Source organism: Crotalus tigris, unplaced genomic scaffold (genome assembly GCF_016545835.1).
Source record: "Crotalus tigris isolate CLP2741 ecotype Arizona unplaced genomic scaffold, ASM1654583v1 scf7180000024467.898045, whole genome shotgun sequence".
Lineage (NCBI taxonomy): Eukaryota > Metazoa > Chordata > Lepidosauria > Squamata > Viperidae > Crotalus > Crotalus tigris.
Window position 1 is genome coordinate 60,803 of NW_024100638.1, and position 15,733 is coordinate 76,535.

General features: G+C 44.0%; 1 protein-coding gene across 3 annotated transcripts in view; it reads right to left on the minus strand.

The window, feature by feature from the left end:
- URB2 (URB2 ribosome biogenesis homolog) overlaps positions 1–15,733 on the minus strand; it is a 29,747-nt gene that overhangs the window by 5,739 nt on the left and 8,275 nt on the right. For 2 of the 3 annotated variants that reach the window (XM_039332873.1, XM_039332872.1), the window contains 6 exons: positions 12,149–15,530; positions 10,023–10,183; positions 8,833–8,943; positions 7,119–7,352; positions 3,844–3,934; positions 2,445–2,584 (listed from right to left, as the gene is read on the minus strand). In XM_039332873.1, the coding sequence (XP_039188807.1) occupies positions 2,445–2,584; positions 3,844–3,934; positions 7,119–7,352; positions 8,833–8,943; positions 10,023–10,183; positions 12,149–15,530 (4,119 nt within the window). Of the gene's footprint in view, positions 1–2,444; positions 2,585–3,075; positions 3,299–3,843; positions 3,935–7,118; positions 7,353–8,832; positions 8,944–10,022; positions 10,184–12,148; positions 15,531–15,733 lie in introns of those variants that run through there. The other variant, XM_039332874.1, reaches the window with a different exon arrangement.

Consider the following 15,733-nt stretch of genomic DNA (forward strand, 5'->3'; position numbering starts at 1 on the left):
TCCTTCCTTCTCCATCTCCTTCCTTTCCTTCAATCTTCCTTCCTTCCTTCCTTCCTTCTCCATCCATTTCCCTTCAATCTCTCTCTCCTTCCTTCCTTCCTCCCTCCCTTCCTTCCTTCCCCCTTCAATCTCCTTCCTTTTCCATCTCCTTCCTTTCCCCTTCAATCTTCCTTCCTTCCTTCCTTCCATCTCCATCCCTTCCCCTTCAATCTTTCTCCTTCCTTCCTTCCCCCCTTCAATCTCCTTCCTTCTCCATCTCCTTCCTTTCCCCTTCAATCTTCCTTCCTTCCATCTCCATCTCCATCCCTTCCACTTCAATCTCTTTCTCCTTCCTTCCTTCCTTCCCCCTTCAATCTCCTTCCTTCTCCATCTCCTTCCTTTCCCCTTCAATCTTCCTTCCTTCCTTCCTTCCTTCCCCTTCTCTCCCTCCCAATATTTTTGAGCAAGGAAGATTAAGCTTCTCCAGCGAGCATTGCTATATTGTTTTTGTGATTAATCACTATGCTTTAATTATGTTCAATTTGTAACAATGAAAATACACCCTGCGTATCAGATATTTACATTACTATTCATAATAGTAGCAAAATTACAGTTATGAAGTAGCAACGAAAATAATTTGGGGGTCACCACAACATGAGGAACTGTATTAAAGGGTCGTGGCATTAGGAAGGTTGAGAACCACTGCTCTAGGACAAGCCCTCCACAATCATGCCAGCAGAGAGGACCTATTACGGATCCCATCATTCAAAGAACTCCAACTAGCGGGATCCAGAAGAGCCTTCTCTACTGTAGCACTTGCACCTTGGAACATCCTACCCTCCAACATGAGATCTACCTTCACTCTCCAATCCTTCTGTAAAAACCTGGAAGACCTGGCTCTGCCGATTGGTCTGGGGATCCAATGGAAGAGGACCCAGACAGGAGGTAAACCCCACCTATCCCCTGCTTCCCCACCCATCCATCTTTTACTCTCATATTGCTCTATCATGCTGCAGTATACAACATGAGAACAAATTAATTTTGTTGTAAGCCATCTAGGCAAATAAGTTTAAGAAATAAATAAATAAATAGCCTCAGTGCATGAGCGTTAAGATGTTTGCCCCTAGTCCAGTGGTTCTCAACCTGTGGGTCGGGACCCCATTTGGGGTCAAACGACCATTTCGCGGGGGTCGCCAAACAATGCAGTCCGCCATTTTTTTCCCTTTTCCCTAGCTGTCCTACTCCCTCTTATTGGTGGCCACACCCACTTTGAGGTCACCACAACATGGGGAACTGTTTTATGGGGTCACGACATTAGAAAGGTTGAGAACCACTGCCCTAGTCAGTGAGACATTATACTGAATCCCCTTTTTTAACGTGGTTTTCCAATAGAGACATCATGAAAAACTGGGGCAACTGCAAAGTGAGAAAATATGGGAATGAGTCAGAGTGCATGACAAAAAGAAACATGCTGATCTGAAGCACGTTCCCTCTGACCAAACTAATGCTTTGCCTAGGTTAGCTCAGCTGAGTCATTTTCTGAAATGCCAGCTGAGGAAAAAAGCCTGAACAATACAGTACGAACTATGTTAAAAACCAGAGTCACTTGCAGTGATTAATTTCTCATCAAAAGAAGCATTTGCCCCTCATTAAAAAGAATGACTGAGAATTTCAATTACCATAGGGCCAATCAGGAGGAATCCAGTGAGCAAATGAAAGCTCTTTTGTTTCTCACTAGGTGAGAAGGATAAGGAAATTATTGCTCAACAGAAAAAATAAATAGGGTGGAGCAATCAGACGTTTTGCAAAGACAGAATTTCCTTTCTCAAATAAATAGATTTAGAATTAAAAAGGTGTCCAAGACAAGTGCTATTTTGACTTTAGGCGCACTTTATGACAAACAAACCCTACTGATTTTAGTAAAGCTGATGTCCAAGAAGTGGGGATGAGTGTATTTAAGCTGCTCTGCTCCACTCTTAAGTATTTTGGAAGTACCATAGACTCAGATATCCTAATCATTTTTAAAACTGTCTTTCGATATTCTTAAATACAACTTCTCTAAACCTAATGCACTTCAGATACACTATCATCACTAATATAACCACCCAGATCACGGGTCTTCAAACTTGGCCCTTTTATGACTTGTGGATTTCCAAAATTCCTCAGACAGGCATGCTGGCTGTGGAATTCTGGGAGTTGAAGTCCACAAGTCATAAAAGAGACAAGTTTGAAGACCCCTGCCCAGATCATGACCCCTCCAACCGACTTACCAGTTGAGGATGATGGAAGCTATAGTCCAACACTGCTAGAAGACTTGGATTTGGACAGGCCATCTTGTGACATGAGACTCAATAAGGAAATGTGTTACATGTTTTTTCTCATGCATCACTGTCAATGTATTCCTCGCTTCTCATTTCTTAAAACTAAGAACTGTTTGTCTTTTGGCTGAATAGAGGGGTCATTACCTTCTGCAGCTCTGTCACATATCGGGCCACAATGAAGGCTGACAGCAAAGTGAACTCTTCTGTTTTTGCAGCAATATAACTATACATCCGCTCCACCAACTGAGCACATTTCAATATAGCTTCAAGTTCATCCACAGACCCTTGGAAAACAAAATGTATTGAGATTTACTTATTGCATTATTATACGGAGGGATGAGAGATAATTATGTTTCACCCATCCCTCAGCAAATCATAGGAGCGAATACAGGTAGTCCTCGACTTACAACAGTTCATTCAGTGACCGTTTGAAGTTACAAGGGCACTGAAAAAAGTGACTTTGGACAGTTTTTCACCCTTAACGACCGTTGCAGCATCCCCATGGTCATGTGATCAAAATTCAGATGCTTGGCAACTGATTCATACTTATGACAGTGTCCCAGGGTCACGTGATCCCGTTGTGACCTTCTGACAAGCAAAGTCAACGGGGAAGCCAGATTCCCTTGACAACCCTGTTGCTAAGTTATCAATTGCTGTGATTCACTTAACAACGGTGATAAGAAAAGTCGTAAAATGGGACAAAATTCACTTAACGATTGTCTCACTTAGCAACTGAAATTTTGGGCTCAATTGTGGCCGTAAGTCGAGGACTTACCTGTATATTGATGGTCATATGAAAGCTTTCCATAAGCAGCTCCTCATAGTTCTGGGCCAGTTATAGCCTGAAGTAACACTTAGTAACTTCCCTGGCATGCTAATATGAGAAAGAAGAGTGTACACTTTTGAGGGTAGTATATGTATAATTAGATCCACTGTATTTTTTTTTTCTGGTTGCTGAATTTGTCCTCTTACATTCGCGATTCCAGTAGGACTCAGTTCTGAAATTCAGAGGATGTAATAACAAGTAGTAATTCAATATGGAAATATTTTAATTGCCCCTAAATTTCTATAAGCCTTACATAGCAAAAATTAAAACGTAAGTACTCATGGGAAATATTTAGAAAGAAAAATCACTTTTACTGTTATGTATATGCTTATTCTGTTTGGGGGAAATGATTTGTGCAGTAAATGGCATCCAAATAGTGCCTACAGCTTTTCTCTTTCCCTAATGTTTAGCAATGCAGGAAAGCACTGCATGGTCTAGATAAGTTTTGATCCAGTCATATGGATTTTCACTCAGAATATATTGAATGGGCTTTATTTCTAAGGGTGGGAGTTAGGATCACAGCTATAGGTACCCATCACACATGGTTAATAACTGATGAACTCAATTCAAACCCAGGAAGACTTACACAGAGAACAACTATAAACCTCAAATGTGGCTAGGTAGACTCTTCCAGACATGCAACATAATTTTACAGTCAGGAAAGGACATGAGTGCAGAACAAGATGAAAATGGAATATAAGATAACATATGTCAAACCTTTGTCTCCTTTTTGCCTCCCTTCGTGCATCACAGAAATAACCAATCGATGAAAACTGTTCAGAAAAGATGGAGCTGCTTTCAGCATCACCTGCATAATAAGTACGTTGACATTAAAATGCAGAGATTCAAAAATCCATACTCAAAGTAAATAAGAGAGACTGAAGGCAGGATTCAAAGCTATGTCTGGCTTTTGAGAATGCAGAAGGAATAGTCTTTTACTTATGTAACAATAATCCATAATCATCATCTATATCAAACGTCAGGGCAGGGTCCTGCCAACCTGCAGCCACAATGGCAGCATCCACATGCATGAGGAAGATGTAGTCAGATTGAGGAAATTCCAAGACATTTTTAAAAAAATATTGCAAAGGAGATAATCTAGAATACTCTAAAGCAGTGGTTCTCAACCTTCCAAATGCCGCGATCCTTTAATACAGTTCCTCATGTTGTGGTGACCCCCAATCATAAAATTATTTTCATTGCTACTTCATAACTGTAATTTTGCTACTGTTATGAATCGTAATGGAAATATCTGATATGCAGGATGTATTTTTATTGTTACGAATTGAACATAATTAAAGCATAGTGATTATGCTTTCCTCTCTTTCTCTCTCTCCTCTCCCTCTCTCCTTTCCTCTCTTTCTTTCTTCTCCCTTTCTCGCTTCCTCTCTTTCTCTTTCTATCTTTCCTCTTTCTCTTTTCTCTCCCTTTCATCTCCCTTTCTTCCCTTTCTCTTTCCTCTTTCTCTCTTTCCACTTTCTTTCCTCTCACTTTCTCTCTTCCCTCTTTCTTTCCTCTCTCCCTCTCTCCTCTTCCTCCCTGTCCTCTCCCTCTCTCTTTCTCTTTCCTCTCTCCCTCTCTCTTTCCTTCTCTCTTTCTCTCTCTCTTTCTCTCTCTCTCTCTCTCCTCTCCCCTCAATATCTCTGGTTTCCCCTTTCAGTGACTCTGGGCAGGTTAGAGTTCAAAGATGTATTACAATTAAAAATACTAAAAACTTTTTAAAAGAGTAATGACAGCAAAACCAATAAAAACAACAGAAGCATCCAAATTAAGTGACCACGCTGGAATAATGCCCATAATAATTGGGCCATGAGGCGCAACTTCCCCCCAGGAGGCAGAAAGAATTCAGGCAAGCAGCATTTTGGAGCCACGCAAGTCAGCCCGGGGCTCGGTCGGGCCCTCCCAGATGCAATTAGGGGCGGCTCCACAGAGTCCCGGGCGCCTGACTCATGGAGGAAGCTGGCCGGGAGCCCACAATTAGCGGGCCCACCAGGAGGCGGCTGACGTGGACATCCCCATGGCGGTCAGGCGCCCCCCGAAGCCAAATGAGATTCCTGGCCAGCTGGCCATGGGGCGAGAACGGGTCCCTCACTGGGGCTGCTCAGCCTTCCCGGCCGGCCAGCTGGCCAGGCCTTTCCAGGGCCAAATCATGCCGAGCTCTGCCTGCCGCAGGAGGGTGAGCCGGGCCAGACTGGGCAGCAGGAAAGGAGGCACACTGCAATTTGCACAACCCCAGTCCCGGTCCAAAGGAGTGCCCCCGCCCCGGTGGATGGGGGCTCGGAGGGGGAAGCCCCTTCCCATGCCCACAAAGCAGCACTTCCTCTCTTGCTCCGGGCGAGGGAAAATGGGCGGAGGTCCCGGGAATGCCAAGCGTGGGGGGGGGGCAGGAAGCAGCAGAAGGCGCTGAAAGGCGCCTGGGGCACCACGGACCGGACTGCGATGTTGCCGCCCCCACTGGGACCGAAGCAATGCCGCTGCCCCAGCAGGACTGCCGTCCAGCCTGGGGAGATGCATGGCTGGCTCAACGGCCCGGGAACGGCCCAGGAACCAATGCCCCTGCCGGCTGCCGCCGCCGCCAGCCGCCACCCCCGCCACCCCTGCCAGTGGCCCGGGGATAGCCCAGGAACTAATGCCCCTGCCGGCCGCCACCCCAACCGGGACTGCCGCCCAGCCCAGGGAGACGCGTGGCCGGCTCAGCTGCCCCTCCGCCTGCTGCAGGTAAGCCAGGGGGGCCGCACTACCTGCCCCGAGGCCGCTTTGCAGGGGTGCTCCACGGACTCAAAGCCCCCTCCCTACCCCTACCACTCACCCTCCATCTCCGGCTCTGCTGCTGCTTGACCAACCGGGGCCGTGGTTTGCGGAAGGTCCAGCCCGCTCAGCAGAGGCTCTGCTGGCCACTCCCACCGGGGATCCCAGGGCTTCCTTGCGTGGTTCCCCGGCCACATGCACCTCGGATGGGGCCAGCCAGGGAAAGGGCCTTTCTGGCCACCCTTCTCCCAGGGGCAGGGCACCTGGCCGCAGGGCCAATCAGGAGCTCTGCGAGGGGGCAAGTCTGCATGAGAGAGAGAGAAAGAGAGAGAGAGAAGGGAAACGCAAGTGCCCCCCCCCCTCTCTCTCTCTCTCTCTCTCTCTGTCTCTCTCTGCAAATGGCGGAGGAGGCTTCGGAGCCGCAGGAGGTTAGGCAACCCCTGTGAAAGGGTCGTTCGACCCCCAAAGGGGTCGCGACCCACAGGTTGAGAACCGCTGCTCTAAAGAGTAAAGCAGCAGGGACAAGGAACTGGGAAGCAGAGGAGATAGGTAGAAGATGGAGGCAGAAACAGAATGGACTTTATTGGTAGAAAAGGACATACAGAAATATTAAAAGGATATGCAAAGAGCCTTCTCTTGTTAGGCTATGTCAACTTCTAGCTAAGGCAAACTATTCTGAAACATCCAAAGGATGGAAACAAGAGATACTGATAGAAATGGATGAAACGCATACAATATATTTAGATAGCTCCGACTCATTCTAAGCTAATTCCTTAATTAATAAGACGGAAGGCCTTCTAAGTCAAGTTACCAAACAAATGCAGTTTTTTTTACAGCAATTGTATTTGGGATGAAGGGAAATGCCTTGGGAACTAGGTGATCATGGCTACATCATCTTTTTTTTTTCTTTTCCACATCCAGGATTGCTGCTGGATCTTTTGAAATGTGCCAGGAATCCAGGGCATGTGAAAAGCAGGATTTAAAAGAGAAAGTGGCTCTGTTCAGAATAAAAACAGCATTTGTCTTAATCTCCATCCAACAGTTTCCATTAAACTGATTTCCCCCACTCATCACAACTTTATCCATGCTAAAAGCCACCAACTTTCATTTTCACATTATTTTTCTAAACTTGAGGTCACTTTTAACAGGAGGTGAACAATTACAGAAAAAGCCTAATGGGGAGGTATACAGCTTTATCCCTCAGGCACTAGATCATGTTTCATATTTTTAAGCCTGCTCCTTACCTTGGGATGACACTGCAATATGGAAAAGAGCACTTCGTGGATTCCCAGAAAGATGCTGTCATACGCCCTCTGGTCAAGAGGGACAGTCAAAAGAATATTAAAAACAAGGGTGACATGATGTGGATTGGAGAGAATCCCTTCTCCCCGCCTAAGAAGAAGAGCTACTGCCTCCAGGATAGGCGCAGAAAGAACAGGGAGCAAGACTGGAGTTTGAGAAGCCTCTTTGATTTGCATCTACATTAGGAGGAAGGAAACACAAACAATAAGACACACACTATATGTGTTAAGGCGTGCTTCTCCAGGCTCATAACGTCCTCTGCAAATTGCACAACTGCTATGTCATTTCTGTAGTAATCAGTGCTCAGTCATTGCAAGGTGCAAATATGGTTGCTCCCTACACAGCGTTTATTGTTTATATACAGTTTACAAGCAGCAAAAGTTTCTGCATGACAATAGCATTTCATTGGCTAAACTCCTTTACCAATCCTCAAGAATATAGAAGCCAGAGGCCCAAAACAGGGATCAATTTGGCAATAACATCTTGTTGGTGTGAGCTAGCTGCTATCAAGCAGGCAAGGTCATTCCAAAGCCTGCGCACTTTCACATCGCCATGGTGATGTGAAGGGAGATTAGATCTAGAGAAGAAGAGGCACACAGGCTTTGGAGGGGCAGTTTTCTGCACACGACCTCAGCCTGGTCCCCACCTCTACACATTTCCAGTATGATTTTCCACAAAGGCAGTAATGTCAATAAATCCATGCCTATCCACCATCCTTCCCTGCCACTGAAAATTTGCTATACAGGTAGTCCTCAATGTACGACCACAACTGACCCCAAAATTTCTGTTGTCAAGTGAGACATTTGTTAAGTGATTATTGCCCCATTTTACGACCTTTCTTGCCACAGTTGTTAAGTGAACCACTGCAGTTGATAAGTTAGTAACCCAGTTGTTGAGTGAATCTGGCTTCCCCATTGACTTTGCTTGTGAGGAGGTTGCAAAAGGTAATCATGTGACCTTGGGACACAGCAACCATCATAAATGTGAAATCTGTCACATGATCATGGAGAGGGGGGGCACACTGTCTGAGGAATTCTGGGAGTTGAAGTCCACAAGTCATAAAAGGGCCAAGTTTGAAGACCCCTGGTCTAGTGGTTAAAACATCAGATTAGAAAGCAAAAGACTATGAGTTCTAGTCTTGCCTTAGCCATGAAACACAGCTGGGTGACTTTGAGCCAGGCACACACTCTTAGCCCAAGCCACGTCACAGGGTTATTGTGCACAACATAGCAGGAAGGATGTGTGCTGGATATGTTCGGGGCCTTGAGTTATTTGTAAAAATAATAAAGGCAGCACAAATAAATAAATAAATATCACAAGGTGCTTCTTGCCATTAACCTGTATATTTTGAACTAGGGGGTTCAAAGTTGTCAGTGACCTACATGCAATGAAGCACAGGCTATTATTCCAGTGCCAAGAAAGCCAGGAGGTTTAGCCATACAGGAAGCTTGGAATACCTAGACTTAGAAAGCATGGAACACTGAGATAGTGTTGATATGAACTATTTAGTTTTTAATCCTCAGACTAAGACTACAATATGAAAGGTCTATGCTTCTTTTTCATGTCTGTGTCTTTGGGGGTGTGTGTCAATGCATAAACATAAACAGGGACCTAAATTCGGTAGCATATGCCTAATCCAGCAGCAGAGGTACTTACAGCTAAAGCAGTCATTATCTGGGGAGTAGAAAACCAGAAAACTTTCTCTTTCTCTCCACTTAGAAGACAGTTGAGTAGTACTTTCAGTAAGGTAACAGCTGATAATACTATCTGTACAAAACACACCAAGAAAATAAGAGTAATAAGCAAATAAGAAAAAGATAAAAGATACAAGCAAAATGCAATGTAGAAAATATTAGGTTAACCAAGATTGTATAAAAGTAAATGAAATTTAAATATACAAAAAACACATAGAAGTGAGTCCCTTAAAATATCTGTATATTAATCATATTTTTAAAAAAAAATTCTGAAGCTTGCCAATGCATAGACAATTGGATAGATAAGCAATTACTTAAGCATTGAATCAACCGATTAAGACTGCAAAATTATATTTTTATGAATAGGTGCAATTATTTTTGGTCACGCATGATAATTAGCTTACACAAAAAATCCTAAAAAATAACCCACATGTAACTCAGGAACTACCTATAATATAAGATTTAGGGGCAGAGTACGCATTTGGTACTCAGAAAGTTTCTGGGTTTAATCCCAACTTCCTCATGCAGAGGGCACAATGGCTCAGCACTTAAAGAGGCTCAGCTTGTCAGCTGGAGCTGTTCAAGATCTGAGTGCCTAGCAACAGGGTGAAATCCTATTCCTGCCCAGTTTCTGCCCACCTAGCAGTTTGAAAGCATGCAAATGCAAGTAGAATATATAGGTATCACTTCAGTGGGAAGGTAACAGCATTCCGTGCACCTTTGGCATATAGCCATGCTGGCCACATGACCCTGGAAATTGTCTTCGGACAATGCTGGTTCCCTCAGCCAAGAAACAGAGATGAGCACCATCCACTAGAGCAGGGGTAGGCAACCTTGGCTCTTTTATGACTCGTGGATTTCAACTCCCAGAATTCCTGAGCCAGCTGTGCTGGCTCAGGAATACTGGGAGTTGAAGTCCACGAGTCATAAAAGAGCCAAGGTTGCCTACCCCTGCACTAGAGTCGGACATGACTAGACAGGGAAACCTTTAACTTTTACCTTCTTCATGTAAAAAAATACTCTATGTAAAAAATACAAAAACGGAAAACCTGTTCAGAAACAAAGCAATTCAAAAGCATGGAACCGGATGAAGGCAAATACTAAGCACCAAGGATTCAAATACATTAAAAAAAAAATTAACATTGTCCCTACTTCAGGATTTTGTTTCCAAAGATTGCAAACATTCAGTCCCTCAATCAGCAGCCTTAACATGGTAGAAAAGTCATCAATGGAAGCATTCTCCACCAGCTGGGCAATCAGTTCAATCAAGGGGACATCTAGATCTTGAATCAACTGGCCTGTGACTTCAGGACCTGCAACAGTTCAAGAGAAACCATCATCCACACTCTTAAGGCCAACAAACTGCTGACAGAGGCCAAACCATTATAGCGCAAAACTTTCCCTCACTTTTTACCCTTTACTTCCCCCATTTGTCAATTATTGAAATGACAAACCAACCCATTCTTTTTCTTTACAGTGCAATAAACGTAACAGCATTTCTCACACACCAACAACCAAGGCTTTTTTTCTCATAGAACGCCCAGAACAGAGTTCCGGCACCTTTTTTGGGATGGAACCTTGTAGAGTAGGCAAGGCGGGTTGTATGACGTGTGTGAGTTCCGGCACCTTTTTTTTTTTTTTTTTAGAAAAAAAGCACTGCCAACAACAACATCTCCTTTTCTGCACCCAGAAGACAGGAGAAGGATGGAAAATCTAGCCTCTCCTGTCATGTGTATGTCTTGCCAAAATCTCGAATTATTTCTTTCAATAGAACTTCTTGTTAATTATAAAATGCATTAGCAGAATTTCACAGTGGAATAGTCACACCAGGAAGCACAATGCCACTAAAGCTCCTTTTCCAAGATGAATAAAAATGGTAATTCTGCAGATACTGTTGAACTACCATGCTAAATATTCTTTATCATAGGCCATGGCGGTAGAACTGCCAAAAGCTGCATCTAGGCAGCCCTTGGTTCCTCCCAACTTCTAAATTAGGCAAGCTGCTACCATTATCAGGTAATTACTGTATTCCACACAACTCTCTGCTTCTCTCTCAGCCAACATAGGCTGTTTTGGGATAGGGGAGGATAGAAGGGGAAACCAGAAGCAATATTCTTCATGCCCAGCAAAGAGATCTAACTAAATAACATCTCCAACCCAGTTTGCTATCAGGCAACAATGGAGAAGCCAATGAAATCTTTCTGCATTCATTCAACTGGCAGAGATCAACTATTTTTTCAAAGAAATTAAAACCTAAATTGTATGATTTTAAGTAGGCACTTTTTGGTGGCTTCAGTTCGTGTTCCAAAAAAAAAAAAAAAAATTCCCAGCAGCTCAGAGTCTGCCCCAAAACAGATAGGGCCCAACCTTTTAGAACCGGTTTTTGTACTAAAGAGAGGGGATTAGGATGTCTTTAAGGAACAAAATATTATCCCCTAAAACAGAGGTCTCCAATCTTTTTGATTTGGTGGCCTGGAAAGGGAGGCAGGAACCGCTACGTGCACACGTGCAAATGGGGGGGGGCGGTATAAGCACTGGCGGGATGCTTGGAGCGGCTCTAGCGCCGATGGGAAGCTTGGGGGTAGAGCGGCGCTAATGCCGGCGGAATGCTATGGGCGGCACTAGCACCGTTGGAATGCTCTGGGGCGAAGCAGCGCTATGCGTGGGACACTCAGGGCGGCAGTAGCGCGAGTGTCGGGGGCGAGTGCCATCCCTTCACACGGCCTGGTGGCCAAGCAGCCATGGCCCAGTAGTGGGCCTTGGCCCACAGGTTGAGGACCCCTGCCCTAAAACTTCTAGGAACCACAAGAAAATCAGGCAGATTGTCCAAAACCCACCCAAAATACACTATGGTGCATTATGGTAAATTCGTATCACTGAATGTGTTTCCAACAGGCCAGGAAGTACATAAAGGTAAAAGGAATAGGATTATAAACAAAACAACACTGACATCTCCTAATCTCTACTAAAGATGTTATCTAGCCTGGTAACAAAACATTTGGAAACTAACTCACAAGCTCAGACAACAAACCTTCACCCTCATTTTAGAGTCACGTCACAGCCATGATAGACAAAAGCATGTTTAGAGATGCCATTAATCTGCCATTGCTGGCCATCCATAATAATTCTGACCTGTCACCTCTTTCATAATCTTTATTATTCCTGGGTGCTGATTTTTGATCCTTGCTCAACACTGGCTCTCTGGAACTGTTTCTAATCTACCATCTTCCTTCAATTTTTAGAAGAGGAGTGAAGAAATAAGAATTGCACTTCCTTACCTGCAAGTAGTTTTCTGACCGAATTAAATACTGCAACAGAAGTTACGTGTGGTAGATACAGTTCTGGCATGGAACAGAAAACAGACAAAAACTGCAAAGCAGAGTGAAGGAACTGGAGGTTATTATGTGCCAAGTCAAGTTCTCTCAATATTTGCACACAAAAGCTTTGATATAATTCCCTGTGAAAAAGTTGCCAGTTTTTGCTTGACTTCATGGGATCTTGTAGTTCATTCTCACCAGCTGCGGGAACCACAGATTGAAAACAAGATGAATCCGCTTTGAGAAGAATAGTAATATATGGTATAAAAGCCAAAGGTAATGGCTGGCCTTTTCTGTTGTTTCTAAGGCAGAACTTGACAGTTGTTCCTGTTTGCAACATGGCCTGTTTAAGAAAAACAGGTAGCATTCCTGAAATCTGTAGTTTTCCACCCGGTTGTTGTTGCAGGTACGTAGCCAGAACATGACACAATGAAATTAATGCCACTAGAAGAACCTGGTCAGCTTCAGCGCTCCAATGGTCAGACTGTCCAGAACTTGTATCACATGGTTGGCAACTTGTTATGAAAGACAGGAAATTTTCCAGGTTCAGTTTCACACTCTGCCTCCTTTCTAGGATGACCTGAAGATAGTGTTCCAAAAAGACTTGGAGCTCATGAAGAAATCCATCCCAAGCATCCATCATCAAGACTCCACCAAAGGTCTTGCAGACTGCAAACATAGAGGAGAGGAGAGCTTTGAGAACATTACTAGCGTACAAAACCTTGAAGGATGAGTTTGCATGTCTTCCGGCCTGTAAGCATGCTAGAAGGTGGAAGCAGGCTGCCAAAAACTTTAAAGATAAGGCTTTGTTGCAAGAAATGCTTGCCCTGGTATTAACTGTCAGAGAAATCAACAGAAGAAAGCATCGTGTGAAATCCAAAGGAAAGAAGCTGTCTACATTCAATGCTGAAATGATCTCTAGTATACTCAAGAGCTCTTTGATATGTTCTTCTTCCAAGGTAGCGTAAGATCCGTCTTTCGCTAATGACAGTATATTGAGAGCAACTTTCTCCATAACTGCCCAGGAGACTGAAAAATCATTGCTAGACCTTATGCTGGCCGCATGACCAGAAGGGATAGCTTCACACCACGGAGCATCTCCTGCACACAGCAACTGAAGAGGCTGATTGGCAATATTTGGAAATGTAGGCGAGAGAACCCTAGCACAGCGCTGAATTATTTGGCTTAGGAAAAAACAGTGCAGCATCTGCAGCTCTGGAAGAAGAGAGCTGTGCAATAAATCCTTAGATAGGTTCTCCATTGTGAATAAGAAATCATCCTCATCAGCAAAAGTTACCTGGGTTTGCTTAACCAATAGTGTTTTCAGGAGCACCTCCGCAATATGCTCTGTATCATTCTCAGAAAGATAGGGAAACAGGACAGGAAGATTTGAGAGTACCAGGTGCCAGTGTGCCACTGGATAAGTATGAGTAGTTATACTACTTGCAATACCATCCCAGGGTTCTAATTCTTCTTTGTTCAGGGAAGCTCTTCCAGACTGAAGAATGAAAGCCGCAGCACTCTGCAATGTCTGATGCAATGCCTCTGTCCAACTGGTGGTGTGCATTAGCATCTTCTTCATTTTTTGAAGCACCAGCCATTCAGTACAGTAGCTGCTCATTGGGGAGGAACCCTTTGCCAGCTTATCTATCTTCTCCCAACACCCTGCATCTAAACCAGGAAATATGGCTGAGAAGTCCCAGCTTTCTTCAGAAGAATCATCAAGCAATGGGGCTAAGGGAGAGCTATACTGCTTGCAGTTTAAGACAAAAAGAGTATCGCTTTCTACCCAGACACAAGCAAGAAGAAGAGCTGAATTACTGATCTTCTCTGTCCAAAGCTCAAGTTCTGTTTTTTCTGCCTCAGAACTTTTCAGCAGGTCAAATAAAACTTGGATGACATTCTTCCGCATTGTCTCCAGGAGGTTCTGGGTGCGACGCACAACAGTCAACGGAGTGGAATCATCTAAACTCTTCATGTGGAAGAGAACAGAAAACAGCAATGTGCTTATGGACAGAAGCTTTGAGGCCGTGTCGGAATCCCCCTTGACATGAGGAATGACAAAAGTCTGACACTTCTCCATTGTGAGGGCTACTATATCCAGTATCTGATTGGATGGCAGATCCAAAAGACACTCACATAGCTTGGCCCTGATACCGGCTGGCAACAGTGGGAGTCTTGACTCTTCTGCAGCAGGACGTAAAATGACTGATAAGATTTCTTGGAAGAGATTTTGGAACTGGCGCAATTTGGTGTAAGTGGAGAAGACAGTGCTAACAAGGGCTGTCTGAGCTTTCTTTGCACGTGGTTCGAAGACCTCTGCATCAATCCAAGCCAAGGCCACCAAGTCATCCAAATCAGGATCCACAATCAAGTGATTTAATGAAATCAAGGCCTTGAGACATCTAAACCAGGCAGGTATGGTGGCCTGCGAATGATTCATTAGCAACTGTGCTAACTGACGGTAAAAATTAAACTGGACTGCTTTGTGCCGAATCCGATCAGCAGCCACATTATAAATATTATTGCTCAGCACCAAATTGAGAAGCTGCTCCACTGCAAGCAGCTCCGAGCTCCACTCTGATGCTGGAAGCTGGTTCTCCCAAAGATTCCCTCGCAGGCAAGAAATCCGTAAGCAGTCGTAAAGTTTGGTAAGCATGTGAAAGCAGACCAAATGGTCTTCCGGCTTATTGTAAGAATCTAAAAAGAGCTTGAAAAGCAGAGGCACTGAATGCGCTACCACTTTTCCATGAAGAGCTTGTTCGCAAAAGGCGGTGTCTCTTAAAGAACTTTGGATTGAATTGGTTGGGAGAAGCAGATTTTTCAAGCCTCCTTTCTTTGTGCCAACAGATTCCTTCTCTGGCAACAGCTCATCTCTGTAGGACGACAAGAGCTCCTGTTGGAAAATACCAGCCTTGAGCAAAGTCTCTACATGATTTCGGACTTCCTTGCTGAGATGTGGATGAATGTGATCATCAGCTGCATCAGTCCATACTTTCACTGTTAGCAGGAATCTAAGCAACAGGCATGGCTGCAGCAGTTGTTGGATCACTTGTCCAAATACGCGATTTGCATTGGTTTGCTGCCGCTGGATTAGAAGATATTGCCTGAGGCTCAGTTGAAGGACATCAAACAACTGGAGGGATACAGGATTTTCTGATGATAACTGCCAGCAGGTTAGCCAGGACAACTTACTCAGAAGATGTACCAGAAGTTCAAATTTTGCAGTATAAACTATTGAAAGAGGAGATTTGGAAAGGATGCCGCTACAACAGCTTAGCACTGCCTTGACATTCTTCAGTGTTTTTTGATTGTAAGCAAGAGAAAGATTTTCATTTATGACCTAAAGACAAGACAAGGTACAAAACAGAAGTTATGTTCAAGGATCTGTATCTAAATGGAACTCAGTTTCTTCTTGTATATTTATTAGTATCTGATAAATCACGTGATATAAACAATTTTCTTTCCCTCCTTTTACATTTTACTCATTTAAAAATTGCACTACCATCTGTTCTGGCTCTTTGTAATGACAGTAATTATGGAAAT